We start from the raw sequence: 17,721 nt of genomic DNA on the forward strand, positions 1-17,721 counted from the left end.
GCTGGCCACTATGCCCGGCTAATTTTTTGTATTTTTAGTAGAGACAGCGTTTCACCGTGTTAGCCAGGATGATCTCGATCTCCTAACCTCGTGATCTGCCCACCTCGGCCTCCCAAAGTGCTGGGATTACAGGCGTGAACCACCGTGCCTGGCCCATTTTATTTCTTAAACTAAAATCCAGATTTACCTAAAGTCACACTATATAATGTCAGAGCCAGGACTAGAATTGAAGTAGACTTTTCCTTTTTTTTTTTTTTTTTGAGACGGAGTCTCGCTCTGTCACCTGGGCTGGAGTGCAGTGGCCGGATCTCAGCTCACTGCAAGCTCCGCCTCCCGGGTTCATGCCATTCTCCTGCCTCAGCCTCCTGAGTAGCTGGGACTACAGGCACCCGCCACCTCGCCTGGCTAGTTTTTTGTATTTTTTAGTAGAGAAGGGGTTTCACCGTCTTAGCCAGGATGGTCTCCATCTCCTGACCTCATGATCCGCCCGTCTCGGCCTCCCAAAGTGCTGGGATTACAGGCTTGAGCCACCGCCCCCGGCCGTGAAGTAGACTTTTCTTCCAGTTTTTTTCTTTTTCTTTTCCTTTTTTTTTTTTTCTTTTTGAGATGGAGTCTTGCTCTGTCACCCAGGCTGGAGTGCGGTGCACTGAAATCCCCAACTCCAGGGTTCAAGTGATTCTCCTGCCTCAGCCTCCCAAGTAGCTGGGATTATAGGCGTGTGCCACAATGTCCAACTAATTTTTGTGTTTTTAGTAGAGACGGGGTTTCACTATGTTGGCCAGGCTGGTCTCAATCTCCTAACCTCAAGCGATCTGCCCGCCTCGGCCTCCCAAAGTGTTGGGATTACAGGCATGAGCCACTAAGTCTAGCATAGTTTTTTTTCTTTTTTTAGCAATCTAATTTGTCTGCAGATTATGATCAGATTGTGGGAAAGGTGGCCAGCCTAAAGTTGAAGTAAAAACCAGTAGTACACTTGGCCAAGGAGACCAGGAATGGTTACAATGTAGTGGCCTTGCCCAAGATTTCTGCACTTAAACAAACAAAAAAAATATAATGGCCAATGGAGAGCAGATTAGGCAGCCAGGGAGGGAAGGCAGGCTCTTTTCGCACCTCAGAACTGGCATGAGTAATGAAATCAAGTCTGGAGAGCCTTTGGAATGTTTGCTTTGTTCATATTTCCTCCTGAGATGGAATTCTTTCCACCAAAAAATGCACCCCAAGAGGAAGATGGTATTTCCTGAAGCTGACACTCCTCACGTCTGTCTCCTTGCTTTAAGTCTTTTGCTTTCTACCATTGTGGCAGCTCCTAACCCACTTGCATATACCCTTCATTAGAGTGACACACTAGTAGTGGGTGCTATCAGTTTGCCACTGGCCTGGTTCTGCGGTCCCAGCTGCACAATACCAGCCTTAAGCATAACTTTGCGTTGTGTCTCCACTCAGTTGCCTCGGCAGTTGTGCTCTGCTGTCATGGTTTTAGTAAGTGGGATTCACACAGGCAAATAGGCACATAAGACTGGAAACTTCCTCCCCACTAACTCATGTTCTTCCTCTTAGTGCTCTCATAAATGGATATTCTTCTCTTACCTCTCCCTTAAATACAAGCATTTATTGACCGGGTGCGGTGGCTCATGCCTGTAATCCCAGCACTTTGGGAGGCTGAGGCGGGTGGATCTCCTGGGGTCAGGAGTTCGAGACCAGCCTGGCCAACATGGCAAAACCCTGTCTCCACCAAAAATACAAAAAATTAGCTGGGTGTGCTGGCAGGTGCATGTAATCCCAGCTACTTGGGAGACTGAGGCAGGATAATTGCTTGAACCCAGGAGGCAGAGGTTGCAGTGAGCCGAGATTGCACCACTGCACTCCAGCCTGGGCGACAGGAGCGAAAGTCCGCTCAAAAAAACAAAAACAAAAACAAACCAAAAAACTCCAAGCATTTATTGAGCACATACCGTAAACCAAACACTGTGCAAAGCATTTAACAATACATTAACTCACTTAATGAAAGTTTACCACTCAAGAGATGCCTGGGCATACATAAAGGTGAACTTTTGCAAAAGTGAACTAAAGTTTTTCTGAGTGGATCAGAGGAAGGACCAATAGGAAATCCAGCACTCCTAGGTAGCGTGACCACCTGTCACAGATTGCCCAGTACTGAGGGGTTTCACAGGATGCAGGACTTTCAGTGTTAAAGCCAGGATGAGTTGGTCACCCTGACCATCATCCAACTCACCCAACAGAAGTTGCCCAGATAAAATGATTTTTTTTTTTTTTGAGATGGAGTCTCGCTGTGTTGCCCAGGTTGCAGTTCAGTGGCGTGATCTCGGCTCACTGCAAGCTTTGCCTCCCAGGTTCACGCCATTCTCCTGCCTCAGCCTCCAAGTAGCTGGGACTACAGGCGCCCGCCACCATACCTGGCTAATTTTTTTGTATCTTTTTAGTAGAGACGGGGTTTCACCAAGTTAGCCAGGATGGTCTTGATCTCCTGACCTCGTGATCCGCCCGTCTTGGCCTCCCTAAGTTCTAGGATTACAGGCATGAGCCACCGCACCCGACTGCCCAGATATAATAATTAATTCAAAATATATTATCCTTGCTGAAATTCAATACATTGCTTTGAGATATAGATTTTTTACTTAACGTTTATGTCACAATACAGGTAATTTCTACTTCATGAAGAAAGAAATTAGACTAATCCAAGAAAGGAAGTTTTTTGTTTTATTTTGTTTTGTTTTGTTGGAGACAGAGTCTAGCTCTGTCACCCAGGCTGGACTGCAATGGCACGATCTCACTCACTGCAACCTCTGCACCCCCGCCCCAGGTTCAAGTGATTCTCCTGCCTCAGCCTCCCAAGTAGCTGGGATTACAGGCATCTGCCACCACACCTAGCTATTTTTTGTATTTTTAGTAGAGATGGGGCTTCGCTATGTTGGCCAGATTGGTCTTGAACTCCTGACCTCGAGCAATCCGCCTGCCTTGGCCTCCCAAAGTGCTGGGATTACAGGTGTGAGCCATCGTGCCCAGCCTAGGTTTTTCTTTTTTTGTCTTTTTCTCAATTTATTAGAAAAGGAATATAGCATGGAATTAAAACTCTTAGGTAGTCAGGCGAGGTGACTCATGCCTGTAATCTCAGCACTTTGGGATGCCGAGATGAGTGGATCACTTGAGGCTAGGAGTTTGACACCAGCCTGGCCAACATGCCAAACTCTGTCTTTACTAAAAATACAAAAATTAGCCAGCTGTGATGGTGCACACCTGTAATCCCAGCTACTACTTTTGCAAAAGTGAACTAAAGTTTTTCTGAGTGGATCAGAGGAAGGACCAATAGGAAATCCAGCACTCCTAGGCAGCGTGACCACCTGTCACAGATTGCCCAGTACTGAGGGGTTTCACAGGAACAATAATCGCTTGAACCTGGGAGGGAGAGGCTGCAGTGAGCCAAGATTGTGCCACTGCACTCCAGCCTGGGTGACAGAGACTGTCTCAAAAACAAAACAAAACAACTCTTAGGTTATAGATTCACTTGGATTTCAACGTCCCCCAACTTTTTTTTTTTGAGACAGGGTCTTGCTGTCACCCAGGCTGGAGTGCAGTGGCAGGAACAGGGCTCACTGCAGTCTCAACCTCCTTGGCACAAGGAATCCTCCCACATAGCTGGGACTACAGGTGCGTACCACCATGCCTGGACAAATTTTTGAATTTTTTGTAAAGACAGGATCTCACTATGTTGCCCAGGCTGGTCTCAAACTCCTGGACTCAAGCGATCCTCCCACATTGGTCTCCCAAAGTGCTGGGATTACAGGTGTGAGTCACCTTACCCAGCCTCAATCCCAGTTTTTCTACTTACTAGTTAGAAGACTTGGGCAAGTTATTTTTGTCTAACTTCAGGCTCTTTGTAGATGAAGATAATAGTGGCTACCTCATTGGGTTGGTTTTAAGATTAAGCAGGGCAATGATGCATGTGAAGCTCGTAGCACAGTACCTGGCACATAATAAGGAAATACAGCCACTATCATTAGGAGATGGACAGGATGATGGAAAAGGAAATCATCATATCTGCCTTTGGCCCACACTGAGTGCTTTTTTTGAGACAGAATCTCACTCTGTAGCCCAGGCTGGAGTGCAGTGGCATGATCTCGGCTCGCTGCAACTTTCATCTCCCGGGTTGAAGCAATTCTTGTGCCTCAGCCACCGAGTAACTGGGATTACACCCGTGGGTCTCTACACCTGGCTAATTTTAGTATTTTTAGTAGAGACGGGGATTCGCCATGTTGAACTTCCGGCCTGAAGTGATCCGCCTACCTTGGCCTTTCGAAGGGCTGGGATTACATTGTGAACCACTGCGCCCAGCTTCTTTAACTAGACTTCACAATCATCTTCCCCAGAGCTTCATTTCCTTTTTGTGTACCTGTTTGTCGCTTTTTTTTTTTTGAGACCAGAGTCTCGCTCTCTTGCCCAGGCTGGAGTGCAGTGGCACAATCTCGGCTCACTGCAACCTCCGCCTCCCGGGTTCACGCCATTCTCCTGCCTCAGCCTCCCGAGTAGCTGGGTCTACAGGCGCCCGCCACTATGCCCGGCTAATTTTTTTTGTATTTTTTTCTTAGTAGAGATGGGATTTCACCGTGTTAGCCAGGATGGTCTCCATCTCCTGACCTCGTGCTCCATCTGCCTCGGCCTCCCAAAGTGTACCTGTTTGTCTCTTTTAAAAAAGATTGCAAACAGGGCTCGGTGGGAGGCCGAGGTGGGCCGATTACCTGAGGTCAGGAGTTCCAGACTAGCCTGGCCAACATGGTGAAAACCGTCTCTACTAAAAATACAAAAATTAGCCGGGCGTGGTGGCCAGTGCCTGTAATCCCACTCCTTAGGAGGCTGAGGCTGAAGAACTGCTTGAGTCCAGGAGGCAGAGGCTGCAGTAAGCCAAGATCATGCCACTGCACTCTGGCCTGGGTGATAGAGCAAACCTCCGTCTCAAAAAAAAAAAAAAAAAAAAAAAGCCAGCGCGGTGACTCACAGGTAATCCCAGCACTTTGGGAGGCCGAGGCAGGTGGATCATGAGGTCAGGAGTTCGAGCCCATCCTGGCTAACACAGTGAAACCCCGTCTCTACTGAAAAATACAAAAAATTAGCCGGGCATGGTGGTGGGTGCCTGCAGTCCCAGCTACTCGGGAGGCTGAGGCAGGAGGATGGCGTGAACCTGGGAGGTGGAGCTTGCAGTGAGCCGAGATAGCACCACTGCACTCTAGCCTGGGCGACAGAGTGAGATTCCATCTCAAAAAATAAATAAATAGGCCGGGCGCGGTGGCTCAAGCCTGTAATCCCAGCACTTTGGGAGGCCGAGGTGGGTGGATCACGAGGTCAGGAGATCGAGACCATCCTGGCTAACACGGTGAAACCCCATCTCTACTAAAAATACAAAAAAATTAGCCGGGCGTGGTGGCAGGCGCCTGTAGTCCCAGCTACTCGGGAGGCTGAGGCAGGAGAATGGCGTGAACCCAGGAGGCGGAGCTTGCAGTGAGCCGAGATAGTGCCACTGCACTCCAGCCTGGGCGACAGAGCAAGACTCGGCCTCAAAAAAAAAAAAAAAAAAAATAAATAAATAAATAAATAAATACTACTACTACTACTACTAATATGCCCAGCGCGGTGGCTCACATGAGTCTGTAATCGCAGCACTTTGGGAGGCCGAGGTGGGTGGATCACTCAAGGTCAGGAGTTCGAAACCAGCCAGCCTAACCAACATGGTGAAACCCCCTCTCTACTAAAAACACAAAATCAGCTGGGCATGGTGGCCGGCGCCTGTAATCCCAGCTACTTGGGAGGCTGAGGCAGGAGAATCGTTTGAACCTGGGAGGCGGAGGTTGCAGTGAGCTGAGATTGCACCATTGCACTCCAGCCTGGGCAACAAGAGCAAAATTCCGTCTCAAAAAATAAAATAAAATAAAATAAAGTAAAAATAATAGTAATAAAAAGTAAAAAAAAAAATTGAAAAAGATGACAAACCAAGGCTTACTTAATGTAATAAAGACTTTCTAAAGAAAAATGTAAGTGCATTATCCTTTCCTCTCCTTCCCCATAGGAAAATATTTATTGAACATTTACTATACAACAAGCACTTAGAAAGCATTTACACAACATATTTGCACACTTAATTCCCCCAACCCTACAATATGGGCACTATTATTTCGGGTAACCTGCCCAAGGTCACCAAGAGGGTGACTAGGCCAGGAATGAAGGCCAGTCCAGTTCTGAGTTCGCTCTCGGACTTTCTGCTGTAGAAACCCGGTGGGGTAACAGCAGCTGTACCTGGGGAAGAAGGACAAAGCTCAAGAAACTTCCAGAAGTGACCCAGGCTGGGTTCTGAAAGGTAAACATGCCTTCACCAGGTAGGAAAAGGTAGGAAACAACATACAAAAGCATGGAGGTTAGACCAGCAAATCTCTTCGGTTTTTTTTCCCCCTTCAATGTGGGAGTGGAAATTTAAGTGTAGATTTGGGGCGCCTCAGAGGCCTGTGGCTCGCCCAACATCCCCTCGCCTCTCTGCTTGGCCATCTGTCCTCTCAGCTCCCCTTTGTTCCCTGCACCCCAGTTTCCCTACCCGCTAATCCGTCCCCGGGATAAAAGCAATGAAGGCGATGCCCACAGGAAACCGGCAGGGGGAGCTGGGGGACAGGGAAGAGCGACCCGGAGAGTCACATCCACGTGAGTTCGCCCTCTTTTCACACTCTAGCGCCCATTCTGTCCTTCCTGCTGGATTCTGGCTCAGGAGAAGAGCGCCGCCAGGACCCCAGGAAGCTACAGACAGGACCCTCTGCCACCTCACGAGGACGCCACTGGGGGTGGGTTGACCATTACCAGCCACTGCGCCTGCGCCGACTCAGGTTTCCCGGGAGAGCCAGAGGGGCGGGGCCTGGGCCGGGGAGGGGCAGAAGTAGACCGGGGGGGCTGGGCCGCTATTGACCAATAGAAAAGAGAGATCGAGAGCCACGTGCTCATAAGATATCCAATCACAATCATCCTTTGGCGGAGGATGGGGGCGGTGGACTAGAGGTTGATCGGGTTGGCCCGCAGCATCACGTGACATGAAAAGGTAAATACGGCCACGTGGTTTTTTCTCCTTGGCTTCGGCAAAACAGTACGTCACACTAACTTCGCTGAACAATTATTTAACGAACATATGTGATACGGTAGACATTGCGAAGACAATGTGGTTGCTGGAATTTGTAATCTCTCCATCAAATTACTCTATCCAGCTTATTTCCTTATTTCTTCATTCAAATCATCCTAGCCATTAAATTAGTTTTGCGTATCCTACTTTCATACAAATGTTCATTTAAAGATTATTAAGGGAATTTATTCTCTTTCCCGAGCCTTGATAATGAAAAAGAGGTGGGTTATTTTGTTGTTGGTTTTATGTTTGTTTTCTTTTTTCTTTTTTTTTTTGAGATAGGGTCTCTTTCTGTCACCCAGGCCAGAGTGCAGTCTCACTGCAGCCTCAACCTTCTGGGCTCAGGTGATACTCCCATCTCGCCTGTAGCTGGGACTACAGCCATGCAACACCTTGTTGATTTTTTGTAGAGACCGGATTTCACTGTGTTGTCCAGGCTGGGCTCAAGCAAGCCTCGGCTTCTCAAAGTGCTGAAATTTACAGGCCTGAGCTACCGCACCCGGCCCAAGAGATAGATTTTTACATAAGATATCTTTAGGGCCTTTAGTAGCCCTGTGACTGCTCTCTCTCTTGTTTGTTCTGTCATCTTAAAAAAAAAAAAAAAGTAAGCACCATTTTCCTAAAAGCCAACTTTTCTTCCATCCAACAGGGACTTGCGATTTCTTTTCACTGAAGAAATACTTTTTTATGGCCTTCACAGTTCGTTGAAGACTAAGGCCAGGTCTAACTTGATTTTGCATCCCTTGAAATTCTTCATAGCACAATATGCAAAGAAGGGTTCTTCAGTTTATGCTTGTTGAATTTGAATTTGAGAATAGTTCCATTCTTGCCTGCCAAAGAATTAAAAAGACCCTGAGCACTGATGACCAACGCTTCATTTAGCATTCAGCAATCATTTATTGAGTGTCTCCTATAGGCAGGTAGAGAAACAAAAGTGGCTAAGACACCTCACTCTGCCTTCAACAAGTTCACAATCTGATAGCACTTCTCTGAATTATCTGGATTTGGGTTCCAAGGTCAGCTGTGCCACCCAGGAATGACTTTTGGCAATCCCTTGCATCTTTAAGCCAGTTTCCTTATCCATCAGATGTGGATATAACAGTACCTACAACTATAGAACTTCAAGGATGACAAGGTTATTGTGCAAAAGACGTGACACCATCTGGAGCATACAGCGTAATATATATAACGATGCCTGTTTGAAGAGTAGGAAAAAAAGCCTCAGGGCAGACTGAATTGTAGACAGATACTAACACTAAATCATTGTCTTGTGGTCAGCCCCAAATACATTGTATCCTCAGCATTTTGTATGGTTCCTGGCCCAGAGTAAGTGTTCAGTAAATAGTCATTGGATGGATGACTAAAATGAGGGGCCGGGCACGGTGGCACACGTCTGTAATCCCAGCACTTTGGGAGGCCAAGGTGGGCAGATCACGAGGTCAGGAGATCGAGACCATCCTGGCCAACATGATGAAACCCCATCTCTATTAAAATACAAAAAATTAGCTGGGCGTCGTGGTGCACACCTGTAGTCCCAGCTACTGAGGAGGCTGAGGCAGGGGAATCGCTTGAACCCGGGAGGCAGAGGTTACAGTGAGCCGAGATTGCGCCACTGCACTCCAGCCTGGTGACAGAGTGAGAATCCATCTCAAAAAATTAAATAAATAAATAAATAAATAAAACGAGGGAGTAATTATGCCAAAAGATAAGTCCACACACACTCCTTTCTTCAAATGGAAGAAGGTCTTTTACTGCCTACCACACATCCAGAAGTGGTGGCTGTTCTGTCAGTTTCCAGTGGTCTGAAACTGCTTAATGGTGCCTTTTGATAGTTCCTATGGTCTTTTCTCAACTTCGCTTTTTTTTTTTTTTTTTGAGACAGAGTCTTACTCTGTCACCCAGGCTGGAGTGCAGTGACGTGATCTCGGCTCACTTCTACCTTTGCCTCCAGGATTCAAGCGATTCTTCTGTCTCAGTCTCCCGAGTAGCTGGGATTACAGGTGCACGCCACCATGCCCAGCTGAATTTTGTATTTTTTAGTAGAGATGAGGTTTCGCCATGTTGACCAGGCTGGTCTCAAACTCCTGGCCTCAAGTGATCTGCCCGCCTAGGCTTCTCAAAGTTCTGGGATTACAGGCGTAAGCCACTGCCCCTGGCCTAGCTCTGGTGAATTTCAATGTCAATGTAGTCATAAATACTAACAGAGGAATTGAACTGAGTGACTTAGTGGTTAAGAGCTCGGGCACTGCCATCAGACAGACCTGGCCAAATCCTGATCTTGCCATTTGTGTGATCTTGGACAAATGACTTAACTTCTCTGAATTTGTAGTTCCTCATCCATGAAATATCAACATATCAATATCACAGAACTGGTTTGAACATTTAATGAGATGAGATGTGGAAAACTCAGAACAAGGAAGTATGCAATAAGTGCTCAAGAAATGCAAGCTGTTATTGGTTTTTTGTTTTGTTTTGTTTTTGTTTGGGTTTTGTGTGTGTGTGTGTTTGAGATAGCGTGTCTCTCTGTCACCCAGCCTGGAGTGAGTGGCATGATGACAGCTCACTGCAGCCTCCAGCTCCTGGGCTCAGGGGATCCTTCCACCTCAGCCTCCCTAGTAGCTTGAAACAGGGTCTCACTCTTTCACCCAGGCTGGAGTGCAGTGATGTGATCATAGCTCACTGCAGCCTCAAACTCCCGGGATCAAGAGATCCTCCTGCCTCAGCCTCTTGAGTAGCTAGGACCATAGGTGCGTGCCACCATGCCCAGCTTGTTAATGTTTATTATATTTCATGACTATAGTGTCAAAATTAGCTTGTAGAGTGTGGTGAAGTCTTTTATTTAGAAAAGAAAGTCGTTGAAGAAAAATGGTTTAATACAGTTGAAAATGAAAGCAGAATCATGAGATGGGGGCAAGGTCTGACTCAAACGAAAGCCTACCACTTCAGACAGGGAAGGGCAGTGGTTCAGCATGTGTTTTCTGTTGTTAGACTTGCTTGGTTCAAATTCCTTCTCTGCTGCTTACTAGATGATAGCTCTGGAAAAGTGACCTCTCCTGTTGAGCCTCAGTATAGGAAAATAATATTTGCTAATAGTGCCAATACCTCATAGGGCTGTCAAGAGGATTTACGGACACACAGTCCTGGTACAGAGTAAATAATTCGTAGATGGTGATTGTTAATCATTACTCAGGTTTCAAGGTGCTTGCTTGCTTCCTGGAAGTGTCTTTCTAATTCCACTTAGCTTCCAAGGCTGGAAGAAATGATATTTACAAAAGACTAGGCAGAGTAGCCAGGCGCAGCGGCTCACGCGTGTAATCCCAACACTTTGCGAGGCCGAGCCCTGTGGATCGTTTAAGCTCAGGAGTTTGAGCCCAGCCAGGGCAACATGGTGAAACTCTGTCTCTACAAAAAAATACAAAAATTAGCCAGGCATGGTGGTGCATGCCTGTGGTCCCAGCTACCTGGGAGGATGAGGCGGGAGGATCGCTTGAGCCTGGGAGGCAGAGGTTGCAGTGAGCCAAGGTCGCGTCACTGCACTCCAGCTTGGGCGACAGAGCAAGAATCCGCCTCAAAATAAATAAATAAATAAATAAATAAATAAATGTAAATAAAAGACTAGGCAGAGACCTAGTTTATAGAGAGAGAATAAAACAATATCCAAACATGAGGTCTTTCAACAAGGTGCTTTATTGGAGGGCACAGTGTGAGTTGAGGCAGGTAGAGGTGATGCTTTTGAGAGGTGATATTCAACTCTGACAATACTTCTTGGTGTCCAGATTCTTGTGTTCCTTGTTATATGGAGCTTTTGAAAAGCAGATGGCAGCATTGCGGTCGCAGTTGCAAATGAAGGCCTCACACTCTTTGTTTTTGCCTGGAGAGGGACAAGAGGAGAGGACTGAGCCAAGGTGGACCCTGTTTTGTACAATCCAGGGGCAAGAAGAATTAACTGCAACAAGCCGGCAGCCATTCCACTGATGCACATTTAGGGCTAACAGATTAAGCGAATACAAATACATCAGGATGCCCAGTTAAATTTGACTTTAAGATAAACAATGAATGCAATATTTGGGACATATACCCCCCAAAAAATTATCCATTGCTTAGCTGAGAGTCAAATTTATCTGGGCATCAGGCCGGGCGCGGTGGCTCAAGCCTGTAATCCCAGCACTTTGGGAGGCCGAGACGGGCGGATCACAAGGTCAGGAGATCGAGACCATCCTGGCTAACACGGTGAAACCCCGTCTCTACTAAAAAATACAAAAAACTAGCCGGGTGTGGTGGCGGGCGCCTGTAGTCCCAGCTACTCGGGAGGCTGAGGCAGGAGAATGGCGTAAACCCGGGAGGCGGAGCTTGCTGTGAGCTGAGATCCGGTCACTGCACTCCAGTCTGGGCGACAGAGCGAGACTCCGTCTCAAAAAAAAAAAAAAAAAAAAAATTTATCTGGGCATCTTGTGTTTTTTTGTTTTGTTTTGTTTTGTTTTTAAGATAGAGTTTCCCTCTTGTTGCCCAGGCTGGAGTGCAATAGCGTGATTTCAGCTCACTGCAACTTCCGTCTCCTGGGTTCAAGTAATACTCCTGCCTCAGCCTCCCGAGTAGCTGGGACTACAGGTGCTTGCCACCATGCCCAGCTAATTTTTGTATTTTTAATACAGAGGGAGTTTCACCATGTTGGCCAGGCTGGTCTCGAACTCCAGACCTCAAGTGATCCACCTGCCTCAGCCTCCCAAAGTGCTGGAATACAGGCTTCAGCCACCATGCCCAGCCTAGTTTCTCTACGTTAAAGCGTGTATTTTTAAAATTACAGAACATCCTTGAATTGAATACTACATAGACATTTAGAAAAATTAGGTATGCCTGCACATGGAAATTTTCCCAAATAAAAAAAGCTAGTGTATGTCCCAAAAATCTGGAGGAATATGTAACTGGTTATCTTTGGGTAGTGGGATTATAGATGCCTTCCACTTTCCAAAATAGATATTTATGTAAAGTTTCCAAAATAGATATTTATGTAAAGTTGCATTATTTTTGGCTTGTTTACTTTTGTAACTAAAATAAACAATAAGATTACATTTAAAATGCATTTAAACTTTATTACATGTAATTTATGTATCTCTGCTTACCTTTAGGAATCTTATTAGTTTTGTTTCTCTCCAATACTTTATTTTATTTATTTATTTTTTTGAGACAGAGTCTCACTCTGTCACCCAGGCTGGAGTGCAGTGGTGTGATCTCGGCCACTGCAACCTCCGCCTCCCAGGTTCAAGCAATTCTCTTGCCTCAGCCTCCCAAGTAGCTGGGACTACAGGTGTGCATCACTACACCTGGCTAATTTTTGTATTTTTAGTAGAGTTGGGGTTTCACCATATTGACCAGGCTGGTCTCGAACTCCTCACCTCAAGTGATCCGCCCACCTTGGGCTTCCAAAGTACTGGGATTATAAGCATGAGTCACTGTGCCCAACTGAGTTATTTTTAATTAATATGAACAAACGTCCTCTACTGCAGGTTTCTTGTCCTAGTTGCAAACATTAAAAAGAAATTGTGTGTGTGTGTGTGTGTGTGTGTGTGTGTATACATACATGTATTTCCCTGGGGAGAGGGTTCATAGCTTTCAACAGATTTGTAAATTTGGCCTTCTGAAGTGGAACAGGAGGATGTATAAGCAAATTAAGCCATATTATTCAGTGATTAAAATAGTAACAATGGAAAAAATAGAAACAATAAAGGTCTGAGGCAATATGAAAAAGTCATGACAAGGTGATAAGTGAAAAGGCAGAATGCAAGATTGTGTCTATTCTGCAAAGCTGTCAAGATTGTTTTAAAAAAAGAAAACGAATGCATATCTAGGCTATGCATTCATCAATTATTTACTGAGCACCTACTATATGCCAGGCACTGCTCTAGATCTGGGGATATAGCAATAAAGAAAATAGACAGTAATCGGCCAGGCATGGTGGCTCATGCCTATAATTCCAGCACTTTGGGAGGCCAAGGCAGGCAGATCACTTGAGGTCAGGAGTTTGAGACCAGCCTGGGCAATATGGTAAAACCCCGTCTCTACTAAAAATACAAAAAATTAGCAGAGCATGGTGGTGCACGCTTGTAATTCCAGCTACTCAGGAGGCTTAGGCAGGAGAATTGCTTGAACCTGGGAGGCAGAGATTGCGGTGAGCTGAGTGGAGGTTGTGGTGATGGAGTGAGACTCTGTCTCAAAAAAAAAAAAAAAAAAAAGGAAGAAAATAGACAGTAATCCCTGTTCTGTGGATCTTACATTCTATTGGAAAGATGCAATATAAAGAAATAAGTGGCCAGGCATGGTAGCTCATGCCTGTAATCCCAGCACTTTGGGAGGCCAAGGTGGGAGGATTGCTTGAAGCCAGGAGTTCAAGCCCAGCCTGGCCAATGTAGTGTGACCCCATCTCTACAAAAAAATTTAAAAATTAGCCAGGCATGGTGGTGCATGCTTGTAGTCCCAGCTACTTGGGAGGCTGAGGTCAGCAGATCCCTTGAGCTCAGGAGGTTGAGGCTGCAGTGAGCTATGGCTGCACCACTGTGCTCATGCCTGGGTGACAGAGCAAGACCCTGCCTCTAAATAACAACAACAAAAAACAAACCATCACCACTTACAAGCTGTGTGATCTTGGGCAAATAGCTCAGCCTTCTGAGCCTCAGTTTTCTTATCTGTTAAGCGAGGATAATAATTGTACCTATCCCATAGTGTTGTGAGGATTAAAGGAGACACTGCCCAGAACCAAGAAAATTATCACTAAATCATGGCTGTTATTATTATTATTTCCCCCCAGCCTACTGAGAACCTACTAGAATTCATAGGTCAAGGAAGGGGTAAACCTACTGCTGCAGGTGATCTCAGAGTTAGAGCACGAGTATGAGTAGGTATGGGTGTACGGGTTGTCCAGCAGAAATTTACAGCTGTTTAGCTTCTTGGCCTGGTCGTAGCAGTTGTCATGTGTCTGGCAGCACCTGGAAAGTGGGAGGGACAGCTGAGATAGTAGTAAGGGCAGAGCAATAGGTCAGCCCTCACCTGCCCACTCTCAGGAACAGGTGGGGATGACTTCGCCAAGATGCTCCAGGAGAAATGATCCTATGACTTGAAAAAATATAAGTCCTTTTATCATATATTTATTGGAAGCATTTTTTTTTTTTTTTCCCGAGGCAGAATCTTGCTCTGTTACCCAGGCTGGACTGCAGTGGCACGATCTTGGCTCACTGCAACCTCCGACTCAGTCTCCCAAGTTGCTGGGATTACAGGCGCTCACCACCACGTCCGGCTAATTTTTGTGTTTTTGGTAGAGACAGGGTTTCACCATGTTGGCCTGGCTGGCCTTGAACTCCTGACCTCAAGTGATCCACCCGCCTTGGCCTCCCAAAGTGCTGGGATAACAGGCATGAGCCACTGCGCTTGGCCTGAAAGCGATTTTTAACATGGTTGCAAGCATACAGTAAAATCCTGTAATCAGAAGGTGCAGTGTGACACTTAACCGCTGCTAGAAAATGACACGTGGATTGTTGCTGTGATGTTTACTGTTGCCACATTCTGCCACTGGAGGGCAGCATCTCCCACTGTTTTGCAGGTCGGTCATTGTTTCCATCTCTAACGGGGAGCGTTCGCTACAGGGTCCTCTTGGAACGTATTTCTTTATATGACAAGAGGTGAAAATATGTTATCCTTAGCAGATATGCAAGTCCCCTTTGTATGCCTCATGAGATCCTTGGCGTATGCCCCGCCCCGCCCCCGGCAGGCACTCCAGTTTTCCTCCAGGCGGATCACTTACTTGTCCAATTCATCCACGGGGGTGCCTGAGCCCCCCAAGCCACAGTAGCAGCCGTAGTTGTTGTATTCCAAGTAGGGGCTGCTCCCCGGGATCACACACTTGATCAGTTTGCGGAACTGCCACACGGCCCGAGAGCTGATGCCGCTCTCGGCGGCAGCCACTGCAAGAAGACATAGCCAGAGTTCAAATCCGTCTGCCAGCACCCCGGGGACACACTGCCTTCCTGCTCCCCCGGGCCCCATGCTGCCTCCCTGACCCCTGCCAGCTGCCTCCTCCGAAGATCATCGGACCCAGGAACCTGGTGACGTGAAAGTGGGTAGAGGTTTTTTTTTTTTTTTAAATGAAAACTTTATATATATAAAGTTTGTGTGTGTGTGTGTGTGTGTGTGTGTGTGTGTGTGTGTGTGTGTGTATATTCTTCTTCTTCTTCTTTTTGGATCTCACTCTGTTGCTCCCGGGAGAGTGCAGTGGTGCAATCATGGCTCGCTGTAACTCAGTCTTCCAAGTAGCTGGGACTACAAGCATGGGCCACCACACCCCAGTAATGTTTTGTGTTGTTTGTGGATACAGGGTTTTGCCATATTGCCCAGGCTGGTCTCTGGGCTCCTGGACTCAAGGGATCCTACGGCCTCAGTCTCCCAAAGTGTGCTAGGATTACAGGCATGTGCCACCCAGCTAGGCCTGATAGTTTTTGTTTGTTTGTTTGTTTTGAGATGGAGTCTCGCTCTATCACCCATGCTGGAGTGCAGTGGCACGATCTCGGCTCATTGCAAACTCCACCTCCTGGGTTCATGCCATTCTCCTGCCTCAGCCTCCCTAGGCCAGATAGTTTTAAACTATCTGCATTGTTTATCCAGTGAATATTTATTGAGCACTTACTACATGCCAGGCTGTGTCCCAGGAGCTAGAGATATAGCAGTGAACAGATATAATAATAATAATACTCTCTAACCTCATGAAGCTTACAACCTAGTGGGAGAGAAAAACAATAATAAATGTGATAAGGCTGGGCGCGGTGGCTCACGCCTGTAATCCCACCACTTTGGGAGGCCGAGGCAGGGAAATCACGAGGTCAGGAGATAGAGACCATCCTGGCCAACACGGTGAAATCCCGTCTTTATTAAAAATACAAAAAAAGGCCGGGCGCGGTGGCTCAAGCCTGTAATCCCAGCACTTTGGGAGGCCGAGATGGGCGGATCACGAGGTCAGGAGATCGAGACCATCCTGGCTAACACAGTGAAACCCCGTCTCTACTAAAAACACAAAAAACTAGCCGGGCGAGGTGGCGGGCGCCTGTAGTCCCCGCTACTCGGGAGGCTGAGGCAGGAGAATGGCGTAAACCCGGGAGGCGGAGCTTGCAGTGAGCTGAGATCCGGCCTCTGCACTCCAGCCCGGGTGACAGAGCAAGACTCCGTCTCAAAAAAAAAAAAAAAAAAAAAAAAAAAAAATACAAAAAAATTAGCCGGGCATGGTGGCAGGCGCTTTTAGTCCCAGCTACTGGGGAGGCTGAGGCAGGAGAATGACGTGAACCCGGGAGGCGGAGCTTGCAGTGAGCCAAGATCGCACCACTGTACTCCAGCCTGGGCGACAGAGCAAGACTCTGTCTCAAAAAAAAAAAATAATAATAATAATAAATGTGATAAGTAAGGAAACTGGATACTCCATTAGAAAGGGGAAAGATAGAGCAGGATGAGGAGAAACTGAAAGGGAGGTCAGCCAACCTGGCCAACATGGTGAAAACCTGTCTCTACTAAAAAAATACAAAAAAAATTAGCCGGGCATGGTGGTGTGTGCCAGTTACTTGAGAGCTACAAGTCCCAGCTACTTGAGAGGCAGAGGCAAGAGAATTATTTGAACCCAGGAGGCGGAGGTTGTAGTGATCTGAGATCACGCCACTGCACTCCAGCCTGGGTGACAGAGTGAGCCCCTGTCTCAAAAATAAAATAAAGTGAAATAAAAATTAAAATAATAACATAAAATAAAATAAAATAAATGGGAGGTTGGCCTAACTACTTAGTTGACTAAGGTGAGAGGATCACTTGAGCCCACGAGTTGGAAGCTGCGGTGAGCTATGATCACGCCACCGAACTCCAGCCTGGGTGATAGAGCAAGACCCTGTCTGGAAAAAAGAAAATAAAGACAAGCTTTCTTAGCTCAGGCAATCTGAGTTCAGACTTGCAGGTTGAAAAGGTGCCAGCCTTGAGGGAACCCCAATAGAGGAGCCCTTAAGCCCCACTGGGAACCTTGAATTGAGACTGCGGGGCTGACCAGCCCTGTCTACTGTGGCCTGTGGCCCCCATTCCGGAGGCGTTAGATCTTAGCTCGCTTGGGAGAGAAAGGCGAGCCCAGGAGACTTGCCTACCTGTGAGCAGCACAGCCAGCACAAGCAGTTTCATCTTGCAGTCAAGGAGGTGAGAGGAGAACTGAGATGACCAGTTTCGGTTATAGTCTTATAGTCAGTCTCCACACACCCCTGCCCAGATAAGGCTGGAGTGTTTGCTTTGCTTTGCTCTTGGCTGAGTCTGGGGCTGGCCTTGAATCTGTTGCAGGAATGACCCTGACGATTTGCCAGCAAGGGATCATTGGAAAACATGTTATGCATTTGTCCTTAGCAACTGTTAACCAAAGGGATGGTTTCTGGAGTTTTCAGAGCTTACAATCTTGACCCTCATAGCCACCACTTTGTACTCAGCCCAGCTTCATGGGCTGGTTGGGGAAAGCAAAGCCATCAGTTCAGTCGGACGCTGGGATAAGGGAGACAAGA

The 17,721-nt window shown here is 46.8% G+C and overlaps 1 protein-coding gene across 1 annotated transcript; it reads right to left on the reverse strand.

Annotated features, from left to right (window-relative positions):
* Positions 1-10,833: 10,833 nt before the first annotated feature.
* PLA2G1B (phospholipase A2 group IB) lies at positions 10,834-17,480 on the reverse strand. Its single transcript, XM_008004933.3, has 4 exons — positions 17,320-17,480; positions 14,958-15,117; positions 14,018-14,145; positions 10,834-11,036 (listed from the first exon to the last, which is right to left on the reverse strand). The coding sequence occupies exons 1-4, from the start codon at positions 17,351-17,353 to the stop codon at positions 10,912-10,914; spliced, it is 447 nt and encodes a 148-aa protein (XP_008003124.3). The 5' UTR covers positions 17,354-17,480; the 3' UTR covers positions 10,834-10,911.
* Between the last annotated feature and the right edge of the window lie 241 nt (positions 17,481-17,721).

Source organism: Chlorocebus sabaeus, chromosome 11 (genome assembly GCF_047675955.1).
Source record: "Chlorocebus sabaeus isolate Y175 chromosome 11, mChlSab1.0.hap1, whole genome shotgun sequence".
Lineage (NCBI taxonomy): Eukaryota > Metazoa > Chordata > Mammalia > Primates > Cercopithecidae > Chlorocebus > Chlorocebus sabaeus.